Source organism: Heteronotia binoei, chromosome 21, assembly GCF_032191835.1.
Source record: "Heteronotia binoei isolate CCM8104 ecotype False Entrance Well chromosome 21, APGP_CSIRO_Hbin_v1, whole genome shotgun sequence".
NCBI lineage: Eukaryota > Metazoa > Chordata > Lepidosauria > Squamata > Gekkonidae > Heteronotia > Heteronotia binoei.
Genome location: NC_083243.1, coordinates 80,577,174 through 80,596,648, shown reverse-complemented (window position 1 = coordinate 80,596,648; position 19,475 = coordinate 80,577,174). Strand labels below are relative to the sequence as shown.

The window sequence follows — 19,475 nt, the reverse complement described above, 5'->3', positions numbered from 1 at the left end:
CAACTGAGGTCTTACCAGAGCAGAGTAAAGCGATACCATCACATCACATGATCTGGACACAATACTTCTGTTGATACAGCCCAAAATTGCATTTGCCTTTTTAGCCACTGCATCACACTGTTGACTCATGTTCAGTGTATGATCCACGAAGACCCTTAGATTCTTTTTGCACATACTACTGTTAAGACAAGTCTCCCCCATCCTATAACCATGCATTGGATTTTTCCTATCTAAATGCAGAACTTTACATTTATCCCTGTTAAAATTCATTTTATTGATTTTAGCCCAGTTTTCCAGTCTGTCAAGGTCATCCTGTATCCTGTTTCTGTCTTCTGTGTTTGCAACCCCTCCCAATTTAGTATCATCTGCAAATTTAATAAGCATTCCCTTTATTCCTTCATCCAAATCATTGATCAAGATGTTGAACAGAACAGGACCCAGGACAGATCCTTGAGTAACTCCACTTGTCACTCCTCTCCAAGAGGATGAGGAATCATTCACAAGCACTCTTTGGGTGCGATCCGTCAACCAGTTACAGATCCACCTAACGGTAACAGGATCCAAACCACATTTTACCAACTTGTCAACAAGGATAGTATGTGGAACTTTATCAAAAGCCTTACTGAAATCAAGATAAACGACGTCTACAGCATTCCCCTGATCCAGCAAGGTAGTCACTTTCTCAAAAAAAGTTATCAGGTTAGTCTGACATGACTTGTTCTTGAGAAACCCATGCTGGCTCTTAGTAATCACATCCATTCTTTCTAAATGTTCCAGGACCGACTGTTTGATTTGTTCTAAAACTTTTCCAGGTATAGACATCAAGCTGACGGGTCGGTAGTTACCCGGATCGTCTTTTTTCCCCTTCTTGAAGATGGGGACAACATTCGTAAGCCTCCAATCTTCCGGCACCTCTCCTGTTCTCCAAGAATTCTCAAAAATAATAGCCAGAGGCTCAGAAATTACATCGGCAAGCTCTTTTAGAACCCTTGGATGCAATTCATCTGGCCCTGAGGACTTTGTTTCATTTAAAGAAACTAGGTGTTTATGTACTACCCCTATGCTGATCCTAGGTTGGAACTTCATACCCTCCTTATATGTTTGTTTTTGCCATGTTGAGCACCATTTCCCTCAGAAGAGAGGACTAAGGAAAACGTAGGAAATTCAGCAGTTCTGCCCTCTCTTCATTACCTGTTACAATTTCACTTTCTTGCCCTCGCAATGGGCCTACCATGTCCTTGCTCTTTTTCTTTCTCTGAACATAAGAACCCTTTTTTGTTGTTTTTTGCATCTTTGGCCAGCCTAAACTCATACTGAGTTTTAGCTTTCCTATCCTTTTCTCTACAAGCACTGGTGACTTGTTTATACTCATCCTTGGTTATAAGGCCCTCCTTCCAATTCCTAAAAGAGTCTTTTTTATTTCTCAAGTCTTTAGAGAGCTGTTTATGGAGCCACTTCGGCTTCTTTAGGCTTTTTCCATTTTTTCTTCTCATAAGAATCGTCTGTGATTGCGTTTTCAGTATTTCGCTTTTAAGGAGCACTGCATCTCACTATCAGCTACACTGATCAACCTCTTGCTATGCAAGGATGGTAAACTGTTTTCTTATGAAACAAGTCTAACAGTTTAATGAAGGGCACTAAAAAGAAAATTCTGGGGAAAATATTACGATTACATGGCTTGACATAAAATTATTATTTGGGTGAAGCTACAGTAGAATTTTGTGTGATAAATGTTTTCCGATGCTCAGATTTTTCAAGGAATTAAGTGTTTGGCTTTTAATGCAGCAGTGGTCCATGCCATCTTGTTGAGATGCTTGGAAACAGAAGTATATATGAGATGTTGGTTGTATTGGTTCAAACCATTCCTCACAGATTGGACTCAAAGGGTTGCTGCTGGGAGATCAGTTTTCATCCATGTGGGTCCTATCCTGTGAAGTTTCAGAGGATGCAGTCCTATCCCTTCATGCTTTTCCATCTCTACGTAAAACATTTAGGCCAAACCACTCATAATTTTTTGAGTTGGCTGTCATCAATATGCTGATGATATCCAGCTCTATATACCCTTATCCAAATCCCCTTGTGATAAAGCAGAGGTGCTGAATTACTGCCTAGCTGCCACAGTTAAATGACTAAAAGTGACCAAATTGAAACTAAACCCAGAGGTAGTTCTGGCTGAGATGGCAGTGATCTTGAAGAACATCATGCTCCCCACTTTTGATGAGGTTCAGTTAACCCCTGCAAACTCAGTTAAGAGCCTGGGATTATACTGGATTCAACACTGCTGCTGGAGAAGCAAGTTAATGCAGCTGCAAAAAAAGCCTTCTTCCTAGCTTGGAAGATGGTAGTTTACCTTAATATGGACAATCTGGCCATCTGGATCCATGTCACTGTAACAATGAGACTAGACTACTGTAACGGGCTTTACATTGGTTTCCCCTCAAAAATGATTTTGGAGACTCCAGTTGCAACAGAATGCTGTGGCTCTATTATCAGGAGTCAGATGGTGCATGCATATTACTCCCATTTTGCAGTTACTCCATTAGCTGCCTATCAGTTAGTGGGATTAATCTGAAGGTATTAACTCTCAAGATACAAAGCCCTTCATGGCCTTGGTCCCTCATATCTGCAGGACCACTTCTCCCTCTACACCCTACCATGACCCCTTCGCTCATCTGAGCAGGATGTTCTGCAAGGCCTTTAGTGAATTGTGGTCTATACTACTGTATATAGTTCACTCTGTCTTTTTCATTCTTTAATTTTTGCACTGTTTAACATGTCATGTTAATACTTATACTTTGCTTCAGTTCTGTTTGCATATTTATGGTTGGCTCCAAATTTCTATAATCCAAATCCTACTGCATTGTTTACTGAACATCCCATCCTGTTGATTGTATTGATGTACTCTGTGCAATCTGCCTTGAGGCAGACTACAAGGCAAATAAGTAAAAATATGAATGATGAAACTGTACTTGGAATTCTCTTATATAGATACAATGTTTTCAAGAATGACCAGTGTCCTTGGTTTTCCCACTCCAACCTACCTGGGGCATCACTTCTTTTTCTAGCAAGTATCAATGGTTTTGTACGCTTGCTGGACACAGACATTTGTTTCATCTCTCTAAAAAGAGAAGAGGAACTGGTTTCTGCAGAAGACTGAGCCATCGCTGCTGGTTCAGCAGTCTTTGCAGGCTCTGCTTCCTGCTGTTGCTTCTTTTGTGCTTCTACAGCTTTCTGTTTGGCATAAATATACTCTAGCTTCTTCAAGACCACCTCCTGTGTTTTGCCTACAGAAAAAAAGAATAATAGTAAGACTTTTCCTCTTAATTCACATACTTCTACAGCCCTAAGGAACCAAAAAAGCTTATAGGTTAGCCAAAATGCATTATTTCATAGCACATCATAGCCTCTCCTCACCACCTTAGAGGTCCAAGTTCAAATGCATCCAAAAAAAGTTAAGCCTGTTATTATCCCCAACACTTCTACATAAATCCTATTTTGTACATTCACAAATGCTGGGAAACAGCTGTCCGTTTTACTGCTCCCTCTTCTCAATGCCATCTCACCTGAGAGTGAAGACACTTTACGAATCAGGGCTTCCTGCTTCCGAATCAGCAAATTCTTTTGTCCTATCAGTTTATCCGCCTGATCTGTAAGGCCCTGAATCTCTTCAAAAGCCTGAAAGAACCAATGAGTCACTTTTAAATTCCAGTTATATATACAAGACAACCTTTTTCGAAATGCTCTTTGGAACCCAAGTATTTTAGGGCATCAATCTGCAGCCAGAATAAAAACAATCAAATACATGGAAATCACTGAGTGTAAAAATGAACCTGCAGTTGGTTTTACTGAAATTGCTACAAGACTAGACTAGATCAGGTACACTCTCATTCCTACTTTCTGATTGAGGGAGGAACAGATCAGGTATCTCAAATGCTCTTCACCAGTTTTGTTACGTACATCTCTACTTTAGCTTACAAAGCATAGTACAGCAGAGCTTTAATATTCACAGTACAATCCTATCCAAAGTTACACTCTTTAAGTCTCTTGAATTAAATGGGTTTAGGAAGATGTAACTCTGCTTAGCCCTGAACTGGGTAGTCCAGGCTAGCCTGATCTTGACAGATCCTGGCAGCTAAGCAGGGTCAGCCTTGGTCAGTATTTGGATGGGAAACCATCAAACAGTACCAGGGTCACTATACAGGCAGATGATGGCAATCCACCTCTGAACATCTCTTGCCTTGAAAACTGTACAGGGTAACCTTAACTTGGCTGTGACCTGGCAGCAAAAAACAAACAAAAATAATCTGCTTAAAATTACCTTGCTAGTCACTTCATTGGTCAGATCAATTAAGAACACTAACACAGCAGACTTCTTGAAAAATTGTAATTATTTTTACTACAAGTAATGAATGAAAATCACTGTTGTGAACTACCATTTTAGAGGAGACATTCATCCTTTTCTATCAGGCAATGAAGGGATGCTTCTAAAGCAGTGTCTGCTGTTCAAAAACCATCCAAAAATCAGTGGGTTAAAAAACATCTTTAATTTCCAGGACACTGTTACTAACCTAAGAATAGAGGTTCTCTTACAGAGGAATTTCACAGGGAGATTAGAAAGAGAAACTGCTGAAATGCAGCTCAATGCAATGCATCCACCTGAATCTAGACCTAGGTTTCCCATCTCATCATCAATGCAGGTTTCTCCCTGCCTACTACCCCTCTGCATATCACACCTAATCCAATCATGCCTGCTATTGTCATTCACCTGCGAATGTCATTCTGCATCTAAAATCACTCCACTTTCCAATATATAAGACAAATGGACTCACATTCTAGCTGTATCTGAAGAAGCGAGCAGTGACACACAAAAGCTCACTATCCTATTTTTTTTTAGTCTTTAGGGTACAACTGGACTCTTGCTCTTTTCTACTGCTTCTTTTGCTTATAAGAGCTGCTATGCTATAAAATACTTACTTGTTTGAGGATGAAGCACTTGGAAACTTTGGGGACCATGTGCAATCCCAAAGTTGCCTCCAGTTTTTCAAAGAGTCCCCTCATTTCCTTTCGACGGCGACGCTCATTTGCTGTGTGAGTTTGGCGATAATTAGCAAAGGCTTCTTCTTCATTTTTTGGCTTTTTGCTTGAGAGCTCAGGTTGCTATCAATTAAAAAACCTTTAGTCAACAGTTTAAAATAAAGCATACAGCACACACAGGTATTTGTATAATCAGATGTTAAATTCTCCTATAAACCTAGGTATACTCATAGTTCCAGAGTTTACAGTTAAACTGAACAAACATTTAAAGGTGGTAATATAAGAGGTGCCCTATTTCAGAGGTGCAGAACGAGAAAATAAAGGAACCAGGCTGATATTCTTAATTGGGAGTTACAACCAAATTTAGATAATAAAATGTACCATATCCTTAGAACAATGGTTAGAACAATCAAATCCAAAATGTACAATAGTAGCTGTTTAATACAAATACAATCCACCTGGGTTCAGTGAGATTTTGCGTACTAAACCAGACAGCAGGCAACAGAGTACCATTGCCATGTTAACTGCTTAGTTAACACGCATGTTACTGGCATGTTAAAAGTGCAAACTGGCATGTTAAGAGTGCAAACCGGATTATATACAATAGCCAAATTAATAGAACTTTCCAGCTCCTTTCCAGTGCTGTTATTATCTCTCTTGATGCCTTGTGTTGTGTGCTGCCTGCCTGTTATCTTAATGCAGAGCAAGATACAACTCTAAGTGTGGGGATGCCACTGACTGGAAATCCTGTGCTGAGTTATTTTCCATCTTGTTGTAACATTTAGTCAGATTTACTTTTGTTCTTTACGTCTGCCCATCTGTATTCCACATTATTGGCTGTCAGGAAGCAATAACATCCTGTCATTTAAAACTACAAGGAGATCTTGCTACAAGCCAGTGGTGTTTGGTGGTGCCCATTATTTCATCTACTTCTCCAATGTTTCTCTACCTAACAACAAATTAGTACATCTTTGAATTGGCAACAATCACCATAGAAAGAGGAAATAAATATGTATCTACCTTAGGAGTCTTTGTCACTGCCTTGCTTGAATGGTCATGAACAATATGCCTGGAGAAAAAAACCCTCAGTTTTATCTTAATTATGTGGATTTCTACCCTGACAACCAAACAGTTAATAAAATATGCAATTAAAAAATGAATAAAGATCTACAATGTAACAAATCCCAGTCACTGGCCACTGAAATGGGAAAAAAATTAACCCATCCATTCAACACAAATTCATTTTTTCTGAAAGCCTCAGATCTCTCAAAGAAGTCCAAGCTTTCTCGTTAATCAATGTGACATTTTCTGCCATTTGTTTCAAGAATACCTAATCAAAGACTCATATTCTGTAATAAAACTTGAAAGATTACCTTGCCAGATAAAAAGGAGAAAAATCTATTTTTCCCTACAAAGTCTTGATTATAACCAGGGCCGGCGCTAGACTGTCTGGCACCCTAGGCAAGGCTAACTTCTGGTGTCCCCCTGCACTGGTAACATCACCGAGTCACAATGGGGGTGCCCAATTTGGCACCCCCAGAAGGCCGCCCTAAGCAATCGCCTAGTTTGCCTAGTGGTAGAGCCGGCTCTGATTATAGCATGTATTTAGGTATTCCAACAGCAAATTTGCAAGACAAAGAAACAAGCCAGGAATTCAAGCCTATTCTTGCAAGCCAACTGGTTAAAGACCTATTCAAGTCTGTTTGGTGTAGCAGTTCAGTGTATGGACTAATCTGGGAGAATTGGGTTTGATTCCCCACTCCTCAACATGCACCTGCTGGGTGATCTTGGGTCAGCCACAGTTCTCAGCAGAGCTGTTCTCTCAGGAGTGGTTCTCTGAGAGCTCTCATAGTCCCACCTATCTCACAGGGTGCCTGATGTGGGGAGAGGAAGGGAAGGAGATTGTAAACTGCTCTGAGACTCCAAGTGAAGGGCAGGGTAGAAATCCAATCTCCTCCTCCTCTTATTCTTATAGTGGAATCCTAACAATGTTTTCCTGGGAGTAAACCCCACTGAATATACTTGAGTAGGATTCTGAGCAGACTTGCTTAGGATTATGCTGACTGACTGTTGATACAGGAGTGAAGTTTAGTTAATGGTGATATTATTTTTACACACAGCTTCTCAGCAATGTTAGCTTGCTGTGCTTTCCATTAGGACAGTAAAATGTTTAGCAGTTCCACTGCAGGCTTTGTCAGAGATGGCAGCATCCATCTGGAATGATCTTCCAAATGACATACAGAGGATATCATCTCTGTCTGTTCCTTAGAAAAGGCTGTGTTAATTAAGATGGTTTTTCATAGCTTTTCTGGCTTAGATTCAGGTGGGTAGTCATATTGGTCTGAAGCAATAGAAAAAAGTTCAAGTCCAGTGGCACCTTTAAGACCAACAAAGTTTAATTCTGAGTATAAGCTTTCAGGTGCATGCACACTTTAGATACAGTAAAATAGATTTCCTCAAGCCTTGCATATAGATGGGGGAGACAGTTGCCACGAGGGGCACAGTTGGCATTTAATGGCATATACAATGTTGCAAGATGAGCAAGTGAATACACTTGAGATAGTATAATTGATGTTGTTAGAGCTAGTGATTGTGTTGTCTGGGTGTACATTACAGCAAAGTTGGTATCCAGGTTTACTGCCAGTGTCCATGTTCAAATTATATGTTGTATTATTGTGGGTGAGGAATTATTTGAGATCGGTGTGTGTGTGTGTGTGTGAGAAAAGGTTTGCCTCCAGTACTTGTGAAAGAGCCTGTTTGGGGGGGGGGGGGTGGAGAGGGAGAGAGAGAGCGAGAGAGACCAGTAGAGGTTGTAAGTCTCTTAAAGGTGCCACTGAACTCAAACATAGTTCTCACATCTATTAACTTTCTCACATCTATTAACCTCGAGGTTGGACTACTGTAATGCCCTCTACATGGGGTTGCCCCTGTGTTGAACCCAGAAGTTGCAGTTAGTGCAGAATGCCGCTGCCTGGCTGTTATTAGGGCTCCCAAGATGGGAGCACATTCGGCCGGGGCTCCGGGGTCTGCACTGGCTGCCAATAATATACCGAGTCCGGTACAAGAACATAACATAAGAACATAAGAGAAGCCATGTTGGATCAGGCCAACGGCCCATCAAGTCCAACACTCTGTGTCACACAGTGGCAAAAAACTTTATATACACACATACACTGTGGCTAATAGCCACTAATGGACCTGTGCTCCATATTTTTATCTAAACCCTCTTGAAGGTGGCTATACTTGTGGCCGCCACCACCTCCTGTGGCAGTGAATTCCACATGTTAATCACCCTTTGGGTGAAGAAGTACTTCCTTTTATCCGTTTTAACCTTTCTGCTCAGCAATTTCATCGAATGCCCACGAGTTCTTGTATTGTACAAGGTGCTGGTTATTACCTTTAAAGCCCTATATGGCCTAGAACCTGCCCTATCTTAGGGACCGTCTCTCCCCACATGTTCCCCAGAGAGTACTGAGATCGGGCTCCCAAAATCTGCTTGTTATCCCCGAGCCAAAGGAGGCCCATCTGAAATCCACCAGGGACAGGGCCTATTCTGTAACAGCTCCTTACTGGTGGAACCAGCTGCCGGAAGAGGTGAGGGCCCTGCGGAACCTTGGCCAGTTCTGCAGGGCCTGTAAGACAGCCCTCTTCCAGCTGGCCTATAACTAACTGGCATTGGAAACTCTATAGAAGGTTGTAGTGTAGTATTCTGATCGATCGCTTGTTTTATATGTTTTATTATTTTACTGTTTTAACTGCTGTAACTTGATGTATTTTAAATCTAAAATTTATGTTAGATCTTATATGTTGTGAGCCGCCCTGAGCCACTTCGGTGGGAAGGGTGGGATATAAATTGAAATAAACTGAAACAGAAACAGAAAGTGCCAGCACGCAGGGTTTTTATTATTTATGTTACTGTTTTGTAACTGTTTTATGGTTATATTCTATTTTACATTTTTGTATGTTTTTAATGCTGTTATAGCTGCCCTGAGCCTGCTGCATGGGGGAGGGAGGGCTAGAAGCCTAATGAAATAAATAAATGATTGAGGAAATGTTTCAATATATATGAAGAGATGTGCATCTACACATACTAAATCTCAGTGCTTCCTTATGCCCAGGATTGACCTTTGCTGGACTCAATTCTCACATCTGTTTATTAACTCTTTTATTTGTCTGCTAATTTGCTGCCATTCACAAGCCTTACCAACTGCTTTAATCCAGTCTCAACTATACTTATCACCCAGTTACTTATGCATCTCGACTCTAACTAGTCCTCTTCCTGGCAACTAACCCCCCAGACCCTCTTTCTACATTTTTGAAATGGTTGCCATCTGAATTTTTAATTAGTCAATTGGTTTGTTTGGTTTTATGTCTGAGTTAGTTGTTTTAGAAATTATGTAATTTGCTGTATTTTTATGGGACCTGCCCTTTTTCTGCTATATTCAGACTTGCAAGGCTTGAGAAAATCTTTTTCAATGTATCTGAAAAAATGTGCATGCACCTGAAAGCTTATACCCAGAATTAAACTTCATGGATCTTAAAAGTGTCATTGGACACAAACTTTGTTCTAGTATCCTGTTTGTGTCCATACCTGGATGGTAATATTTACTACTTTTGATCTGCGCAACATTTACTACTTTTGATCTGTGTGTGTTCTGTTTTATATTGTATATAGCTAAGTGTATACATCTTATGGTATACTTCTTGTGCACACTGCCTTGGATGCCTTTCAAGGGGATACAATATTGGCAGCAGCTCTCCAGAGCCTCCAGTGGAGCTCTTTCACAATTCTGCGACCTGATTCTTTTAAGTGAAATGTTGGAGATTGAATTTAGGACCTTGTTCAGTCCAAGGAGATGCTCTACCACTAAGCTAGACCCCTCCTTTTCTGCACAGCAATAAACCTATGATCTCACTAACTCAAGCATAAATTGTTATTATTAATGCAATGGTTACAACTGGAGTTATTTTAAGTAAATTAGGGAATTTTTCTGATCCAATCTGATGTGACCTAATCTGATCATATTAAACGGTCATCTTCCTACACCCCCAGTACTTACAAGACATAGTTAACATTGTCTTTAGAAAGCTTCTTCTGTGTTTCTTCACTATTCTACTGTGAGGTGAATATGAGGTTAATAGCTAGAATCCAGGCCTTTCTGTTATGGCTTGTTACCCTTTGGAAATGCCTCCTCACAGCTATTTACCTTAAACCACATTTATAAGGTTTTAGGTACTATATAAAAACCTTATCTTCCAAGGAATTTATAAATCAGCACTGTAGATAGTTGATCTTGGCCATTTTAACCAGTTTGGTGTAGTGATTAAGTGCATGGATTCTTATCTGGAAGAACCAGGTTTGATTCCCCACTCCTCCACTTGCACCTGCTGGAATGGCCTTGGGTTAGCCATTAGCTCTGGCAGAGGTTGTCCTAGAAAGGGCAGCTGCTGTGAGAGCCCTCTCAGCCCCACCCGCCTCACAGGGTGTCTGTTGTGGGGGGAGAAGATATAGGAGATTGTAAACCACTCTGAGTCTCAAGGGGAGGGTATAAATCTGCAATTCTTCTTCTTAATCTATTTTGTTTTCCTTTTGACCAGTTTTATCATTTTGATAATGCTGCTCTGCTTTGTGCACATGATTGTAGTGACACAGCTTTCTGAATGACTGTTTCTAATGCTATGATTTTGCAACAGTTTTATTTTTACTTTTATATAAGCTACCAATAACTTTTCAGTAAAAATGTGTAATAAAAATGTTTTAAAATAAACAAAAGAAGGCTCTTAAAATTACCATAGGAGAAAAATAATCAGCAAACTTCAGATCTACATGAAAGCCATTCTGCTTGATTCCCAAGTTACTGTAATACCCCTATGCGTCAAAATAATCTTCTGTACAATTAGAGTTTTGCAGTATTTTCAGTTAACAAACTGTCAAAATGATGGTAAAAATAGGAGCTCAAAAAAAGGATGGTAAAAATAGGTGCTCCAAAAACCATCTTTTTTGAGGACCAGGATATAAATTTTCTGAACAAACAAAACCAAAGTATGTAATATAACCCCCCCACCTGGTGCTATTAAATGCATATATGCTTACAGTTGCTTGGACAAGAGGGCATGTGCAGCAGAAGCTTTTAGGCGAGCAATATTAATTTTCTCTGAAAGTTCTTCCACTGTCTCAATGTCCACATTATCCTCGCCTTCACTAGATTCACTTTCATTCTGCAACAGAGTAATAAACACATTGAAGATTATGCAGATAGAGAAGCTTCAATATAATCCGTTAATATCAAATTTAAACTAAAACATTAAAGAATGAGAAAGCACCACAAAAATCTATAGAATCAAGAAGACTGTGACACAATTGTCAGCAATTTATCTTCTATTATAGCAAATAAAAACCATTCTTGAATTATGTGCTGCAGTTTCCGTTTTTCTCTTATGTGCATGCACACACACTGTCACAGACTACATTTGTGTCCTGTACATTATAACTAAAGATGTGAAGGCCTGGAAAAAAAACAGAAAAATTTAGAAAAATCCCTTCCCACCCCATTTTGGAGAGCAGTCAAAAAACCTCCTATGAAATATCTTTTATTTGAGAATGAATTAAATGCTTTTAAAGACAATGTATGCATGCAGTGTAGACATATACAGCTCTTAAATGCATATCTTCTGTTGTTTTTCTGACGTGTAGTTGCCCTTTTCACTTCTTGCTCTAACCATTATGCCATATATATTTTTACCCACAACTGGATAAAAAATAGCTTATTGCCATACCTTGCTGGAGGAACGAAAAGATCAAAAGTGAGTGGGGCAGAAACTGCACCAAAGCCTCAGATAAAAACTCTGAACATTTCGCAGAGAACTGAACTCTCACTAACCTGATAGTGAAAAACCAGATAGTGAAAATACACGTGCTAAGATAGCATAGGGTGCATCAACTTGCAGTTTTCTCTCAAATACTGTGTATATCTGCAATTTTGCTTAAATAAAACAAAGACATTTATAACTTTTATATTCCATAAACGTTATACAAGACGTTGTGGGGGGAAGTACCCTCTCCCCTCTTTCTCACCGAACCAGGATGGCTCCTGGGCTGTACTGCTGCCAGGCCCAGTGCGGCTTCGACCACTGCTGCCACTGGACCCAGCACAGTTCCTGGTCTTCTCTGATGACTGCTGAAGGTAGGTGTGTTCTTTGCACTTACTATTTTACTTTTGGGGATGTTATATTACTTTTGAAGGAATTACCTCTCACATATATGCACACACACACACACACACACACACATAAAGGATTTCAGTTTTTTCATAAAACTTCAGTCACCCAAATTTGGAGAAATATCTCTTTTGGGTCAATGGTCCTGATCCACAAATAGGGTCACACTGAGAAGTAGGTATATAGATATTACAATTTTATATGTTAATTAAGTTGTGCATGATGTATTTTATGTTATTAAAGCAGTAACATTAGTTTAGGTTTGATAGGAAAGGAAGTGTTGCATATTTCATTCAGTCCTTTCTGGATTCTCATTATTAATTGATTATTGTAGTGCCAAAGCTAAACCTGTGATCGTGTCTAGGTCTAGTTTCTCCAGCTGGTTCGATACAGATTGTTTAGTTTGGAAACAAGAACTGAGAGCTCATTTTAAAGAGGCTTGTCACTCCAAAGACCAATCAAAAATTAATGCCTACATTGCTTACAAGACAGCCTACCTGGAGCTTACTACATCCAAAAAGAAAGTTTTCTTTCAGAATAAATGGGACCAACTTTACCACTCGATAAAATCTAACGATAATAAGGCTTTCTGGAGAATCATTTCAGGTAATCTAAAAAACAATTCTGTTACTGACCCAAATATCTCTGAGCAAACATGGGTTGATTACTTCTCTAACATTTTTGCTGCTCCATGTGTATCCCCTCCTATCTTAGCAAACCTCTCAGTTACTGATATGCCGGTCTGGCCTCCAGTAACTCTAGAGGAAATCAGTGAGTTATTGAAGGATTTAAAAGCGGGTAAAGCACCTGGCCCTGATGGCCTTCCCGCTGAGGTATTCACAAAGTTTGCCGATTGGTGGCTCTTGCCCCTTGCAAAATTGTTCTCTTTTATCGATCTGCATGGCTCCATCCCTGACTCTTGGCTTGACTCTATAATTATTCCAATATACAAAAAGGGGGGGTTGGAGTTACCAGAAAATTTCCGCCCCATTAGTTTATTATCTATAGTGGGCAAACTGTATGCAAAACATTTAGAACTCCGATTAACTGACTGGATGCGCCTAGGCAACATCATAGGTCCTGAACAGATTGGTTTCTCCAAAGGCAAATCTGCTATGGATCACTGCTGCACTCTGGCCTTCCTTGCTGAAAAATATATGCATACCGGGTCAAAAAAATTATACGCTGCCTTCATCGATTTGAAGGGTGCTTTTGATTCAATAGATAGAGCCCAACTATGGATCAAGCTAGGTCACCTGGGAATGGACCCTCGTCTGCTGTTTCTCTTGAGGAAACTTCATTCTAATACCTTTTGCCAAGTGAAATTTTCTTCTAGCGGTGACTTGACTAGTAAAATCCCAGTGTTAAACGGGGTTAAACAAGCATGCTGGCCCCGCATCTTTTAAATCTATTTTTAACTGACCTGGCACAATTTTTGAACCCTGTCAATGGTCATCCGCCTAAACTTGCAGGCCGAGCGGTCCCCTTATTACTTTATGCCGATGACACTACCATCCTCTCTTGTACAAGAGTGGGCCTGCAAAGGTATTTGAATGCCTTTTATGACTACTGTAATTGTAATTCACTTACTATCAATTACACCAAATCTAAAGTAGTTGTCTTTTCAAACTGCTGGCGCCCACAGAGATGGTTTATTGGCAATTCAACAATCGAGCAAACAAAAAATTTTAAATACTTGGGGATCACTTTTAACCACAAGTTAAGCTGGGTTTCACATCGTAACAACACCGTCAACTTGGCTAAATGTTCAGCTGCTCAAATTAAACAGTTTTTCTTTGCAAGGGGCAACCAATTAGTTCCAGCAGCTATTAAAGTGTTCAAAGCCAAAACGCTTGCCCAAATCCTCTATGGTATCCCTATTTGGATCTCAGCTTTTACCAGGAAAGTGGAGGGCATTCAAGCCTCATTCTTTAGACAAATTCTTGGTTTGCCAAAATGTGTGTCCTACTTTGCTCGCTGCTCTTTTTTTTTTTTTTTCAATTTCTATTATTTTATTACATCCTTCAATTAATACAAACACAACCAAATAATTTACATTAGCAGATAAACACACAAAATTATATACTCTCAATAGGATTATCCTTATCCTATAACAAACAACATACATCCCGAGTGGGGTGATACTGTGGTATTAAAGTCCCGAATCGATAGTTAATATCTTTCCTTTCTCTTTGATACAATCACAATATAAATAATATTGAAACAGTTATCATTAACAATTTCAATTCAATTCTTTTCCAACCATGCATATACTTTTCCCCATCTTTTTTTGCTTCCTCCTTCGAATTACCTTTAATAATATTAGCTAATATATCCATTTCGGCCACCTGTACTATTTTTTGAATTATTTCTTCCCTCTTTGGAAGCGTTTTGGATTTCCATTTTTGTGCAAATAGTATTCTAGCCACTGTTATTATATATACTGAGATAAATTCATCCTCACGTGGAACCGTCCCTCTAACCAACGATAATAACATAAATTCCGGCTTAAAAGAAAAATTAACCTTAAGAATGTCTACCAACATTTTATGAATATTTTTCCAATACCTACTGGACACACTACAGGTCCACCATATATGATAATAGGTTCCTAACTTTACTTCGCATTTCCCTTTGCTCTCTGCTCTGAAGTGGGTCAGTCTTTGGTGGAGACAAAAGCCTGGATTGCAGTGTTTAAATTCTGGCTCAAAATTCATTTTAGAACAGATCCCAACAGCCTTCTTGATTGTATGAAAAGAGACCCATATATTTCATCCTGGACAGCAGTGCTTCTGTCTAAACTCAATCAATTGGGGTTAGAGGCAGATGATTTTTCTACCGCTGATGAGTCATATATCTTCAGATGTATTAAACTGAGACTATGGGAATCGGAGGAAACGAAATTACGGCCAACTGACCCTTATATTTGCTCTCCAGCTTCCTTAGGTCTTTATGCTTTTTGTGGCAAAATGCCCAATTATCTATCAGACCTAACCACTCCAAGTCATCACAGGGCATTTATGTTGGCTAGACTAAACGCGTTTCCCTCCAAAGTTTTACAAGGGAGATATCAGCAAGTCCCTTTAGCCGACAGACTTTGCTCCTGTGGAGCAAATACCCCTGACTCAATCCAGCATATATTGCTTAATTGTTCTTTATACCATAACGTCCGTAAAGATTTATTTGGCAAGCTTTCTTTTTCTCCAGATTTGTCTATTCTGCCACCCTGTTATTATTTATTGAGTGATACTGAGGGGGTGGTTAGTGAGGCTGTGGCAAAATTTCTGGCTGACATCCTTAAATTTAATTCTGACCATGTTTGAATGCATCTGTAAGCTCGGTTTTATTTTGATTTTATCTCCAATGTTTAAATTTTTATATTCTGTGTATTTTTATCTGAATCTATTATGCCATTAAAGGTTTGGTATGGTATGGCATATTTCATTTTCCACAAGTTTTCTGGTTTTTTTCCCCCCAGAAGAATTTTTTTTTTGCCCCAAGGCTTCAAAATTTCTGGAAATTTTACATCTCTAATTATAATGAACTTATAAGGAACACTTCTTAAGCTTAAAAACTTATCTAGCAAGGACATTTAGTATTTTAAGTCCTAAGAAGGGAACCTGAAAGCTATTAGTGGATTTTTAGCACTTCTTGATGTGGGAAGCACTGAAAGTTTAGAGCAGGGGTGGCCAAACTGTAGTTCAGGAGCCACATGTGATTCTTTCACACATATTGTATGGCTCTTGAAGCCCCCACTGCCCCATTGGCTGGCATGGAGAAGGCATTTGTCTCTTTAAATCAGTTCTCCAAGCCAAGCCAGCTGGGAGAACACATTTAAAGTTGCTTTCTTTCCACCTCTCCCTCTCACAATCTATCTTCTTTCCTTCCTTCCCTTAAACATCTGGCATTTATTATTCTTGTGTTAAGCAAGTTTGGTCACCTGGATTACCTGTTGCCATTTTAGCTATTTGTGCTCTAAAGCTACACAAACAAAGGTCAAAAGTCCTATAAAGTTATACAATGAAAAAAATTACTGCCTTGCCTTTGCACCACATTTACTCTTAATAGGTTGATAGGTGCAGTAGGCTGAAACTTTTGAGGAAGTGTTCAATTCTTCTTTGTTATAATCAGGAAACTCTAGATTGTGCCGTTCAGCTTGTCAGAAGACAGTAAAAGACTGGGAAGACTTTTAGATGTCCTTGGAGACTCATTTGACAAGAACTGAAAGTAAACTCTTCTTAGCTAAAGAACAAGCAAACTAACTGGCCTTCTCTGCCCCAATTTTCAAAGAAAGGGGGGTAGCAATAACCAGAAACCACAGATCACAATGGATCATTCTGATGGTAAGATATGTACTTCCTGGTAAACAAATTTTCTAAAGAAACAGTTACTTGGATCTTATCTTTCCTTGTCTGTTTACATGTGCTTTTGCTGAAATACTGACTTTTCAGATCAGACCTCATTTTCCATGAATACAGAATAAACCTTTTAATGTTTGACAAACCACTTGAAGGCCCAACTAATTAACATAGTGCCTGAGCTATGACAGTGAACTCCCAGAACCCAGTATGTTCAGTTCATAACTGGGTTCAGTCCATAACTGACTGGATCCAAAATATCTCTCTGAAAGAGCTCCCAGGGAGAAACAACTTCATGTAGGCACAGCAGGACAATATGGTTGCAAATACTCTGCAGTCACTTCCTATGTGGGATAGTAAAAGTAGAAGCCAGGATGCAAAGGACCCCGCCTATCTGTACAACCACCTGCCCTATAAGATTCTCTGACTACATACAATCTGCTCTGATGTATTTACTAACTGACTTGAGGAAGATATGGACCTTTTCTCTTATACCAATGAAGCAAAGAACTTCTAGAACTACTGGGGAAATTGTCTTACTACCACAATTTACTATATGTTTGAGGACACCAGCTGTTACCATGTGGGGCATAAGGTTTCTTCCTTAAAGACAACCTCATGGAAATGGATCAAAGACCCAAGAAATCTTCCTCCATAAGACAGGCTAGGTAGGAAAAAACCTTGAGAGATAGTACCTCTAAGGTGTAGACTCTTCAAATCCTGTTCAGCTTCCTATCCTCTTTATTAGAGGGTAGCACGAGAGCTTAAACAGCCCTTACCTAGTGGAGTTTCAACTATGTTAGCAGGTATCCCATTGCTATCATTGCCTGTCATTGAGACCTCTCAAGTTCCTTTTGACTCAGTATCAGAAGGCCAGTTTGAGGAGTGTCTACTTAGATAATCTTGTCCATTGGCTTCAGTGCCATGGTCTCTTCAGGATCAGTTACTGCTCTTATCTTAATACCAGAGGACTTCCAGGGCCTTTTCTTCTGACTTTTGGTCGCAGTCCCATTTGTCTTTATCTTGGAATGGAGAGACTCATGTAGGAATCACTAATCTTGCTGTCAAGGAGGACACCCTCACCTGAGTACCCATAGTGAGACTGAGTCACTGAACAGCTGTCCCATCATGCCAGGAATGGTATCATCCATGTCTTCCATCCATTATAGAGATGTATTTCTGTGAGATCCTTTACATCCTGTCTTGTCACTGCAACACCAGAGTCTCCTTCTTCACACACTATCAACTCCAAGATTTTGGCCTTTGGCTGTGGTTTCAAGACTGATTGATTGGGTCAATATGTGTTCTGGTCGAGAGAAAGAGATTGAGTTTCTTGATGCTCTCAATGACTGTGCTATGGAGCAGATGGTCTCAGAACCTACCAGGGGTGGGGCGATCCTGGATCTGGTCCTAAGTAATGCCCAAGACTTGGTGAGAGATGTAAAAGTGATTGCGCCGCTTGGGAACAGTGACCATAATGTTATTGATTTCACTGTTTGTATAAATAGGGAGTTGCCCAAAAAGACCGCCACAACCACATTTAACTTTAAAAGGGGTAAATTCTCTGAGATGAAGAGGCATGTGAGGAGGAAACTGAAAGGAAATGTCAAGGATAGCGTTATAATATGTTTTAGTTAATTGTTTTAATTCAGGCTTTTAAGGTTAATTTAATGTTTAATTTAATGTTTTCAATGTAACTGTTTTATTGTTGGTGCACCATGGGGCACCGTATTGTTAGCCGCCCTGAGCCTGCTTCGGCAGGGGAGGGCGGGGTACAAATAAAATTTATTATTATTATTATATTATTATAAATACGGTCAAAACCCTTGGGGAAGCTTGGAGACTATTTAAAACTATAATCCTAGAAGCTCAGATAAAATACATACCACAAGTTAGGAAAGGCACAAACAGGTATAAGAAGAGGCCAGCATAGTTAACAAACAAAGTAATGGAAGCTGTAAAAGGTAAAAAGGATTCCTTTAAGCGATGGAAAACCAGTCCAAGTGAGATTAATAAAAGGGAACACAGGCAGTGGCAAATCAAATGCAAGACTGTGATCAGGCAGGCAGAAAGGGAGTATGAGGAGCATATTGCAAAAAACATAAAGACCAACAATAAAAATTTCTTCAAATATATTAGAAATAGGAAACCAGCCAGGGAAGCAGTGGGGCCCTTGGATGACCATGGGGTAAAAGGATTACTGAAGGAGGATGGGGAAATGGCTGAGAAGCTGAATGCATTTTTTGCCTCTGTCTTCACCGTGGAAGATGAGAAGTGTTTGCCCGCCCCAGAACCACTAATATTGGAAGGGGTGTTGTAAGACCTGAGTCAGATTGAGGTGACAAAAGAGGAGGTCCTACAACTAATAGACAAATTAAAAACTAATAAGTCACCGGGTCTGGATGGCATACATCCGAGAGTTCTGAAAGAACTCAAAGTTGAACTTGTGGATCTTCTAACAAAAATCTGTAATCTTTCATTGAAATCTGCCTCTGTTCCTGAGGACTGGAAGGTAGCAAATGTCACCCCCATCTTTAAAAAGGGTTCCAGAGGAGATCCGGGAAATTACAGGCCAGTCAGTCTGACTTCAATACCGGGAAAGTTGGTAGAAACCATTATCAAGGACAGAATGAGTAGGCACATTGATGAACACGGGTTATTGAGGAAGACTCAGCATGAGTTCTGTAGGGGAAGATCTTGCCTCACTAACCTGTTACATTTCTTTGAGGGGGTGAACAAACATGTTGACAAAGGAGACCCAATAGATGTTGTTTACCTTGACTTCCAAAAAGCTTTTGATAAAGTTCCTCATCAAAGGCTCCTTAGAAAGCTTGAGAGTCATGGAGTAAAAGGACAGGTCCTCTT

At 39.7% G+C, this 19,475-nt stretch overlaps 1 protein-coding gene across 1 annotated transcript in view; it reads right to left on the bottom strand.

Moving 5' to 3' along the window:
* The window catches only part of LOC132590003 (MAX gene-associated protein-like), a 94,937-nt gene that overhangs the window by 5,709 nt on the left and 69,753 nt on the right, over positions 1 to 19,475 (bottom strand). The window contains exons 19-23 of the mRNA XM_060262821.1: positions 11,129 to 11,253; positions 6,055 to 6,103; positions 4,975 to 5,157; positions 3,564 to 3,675; positions 3,042 to 3,284 (exon numbers count right to left, since the gene is read on the bottom strand). Coding sequence (XP_060118804.1) covers positions 3,042 to 3,284; positions 3,564 to 3,675; positions 4,975 to 5,157; positions 6,055 to 6,103; positions 11,129 to 11,253 — 712 coding nt within the window. The remainder of the gene's footprint in view (positions 1 to 3,041; positions 3,285 to 3,563; positions 3,676 to 4,974; positions 5,158 to 6,054; positions 6,104 to 11,128; positions 11,254 to 19,475) is intronic.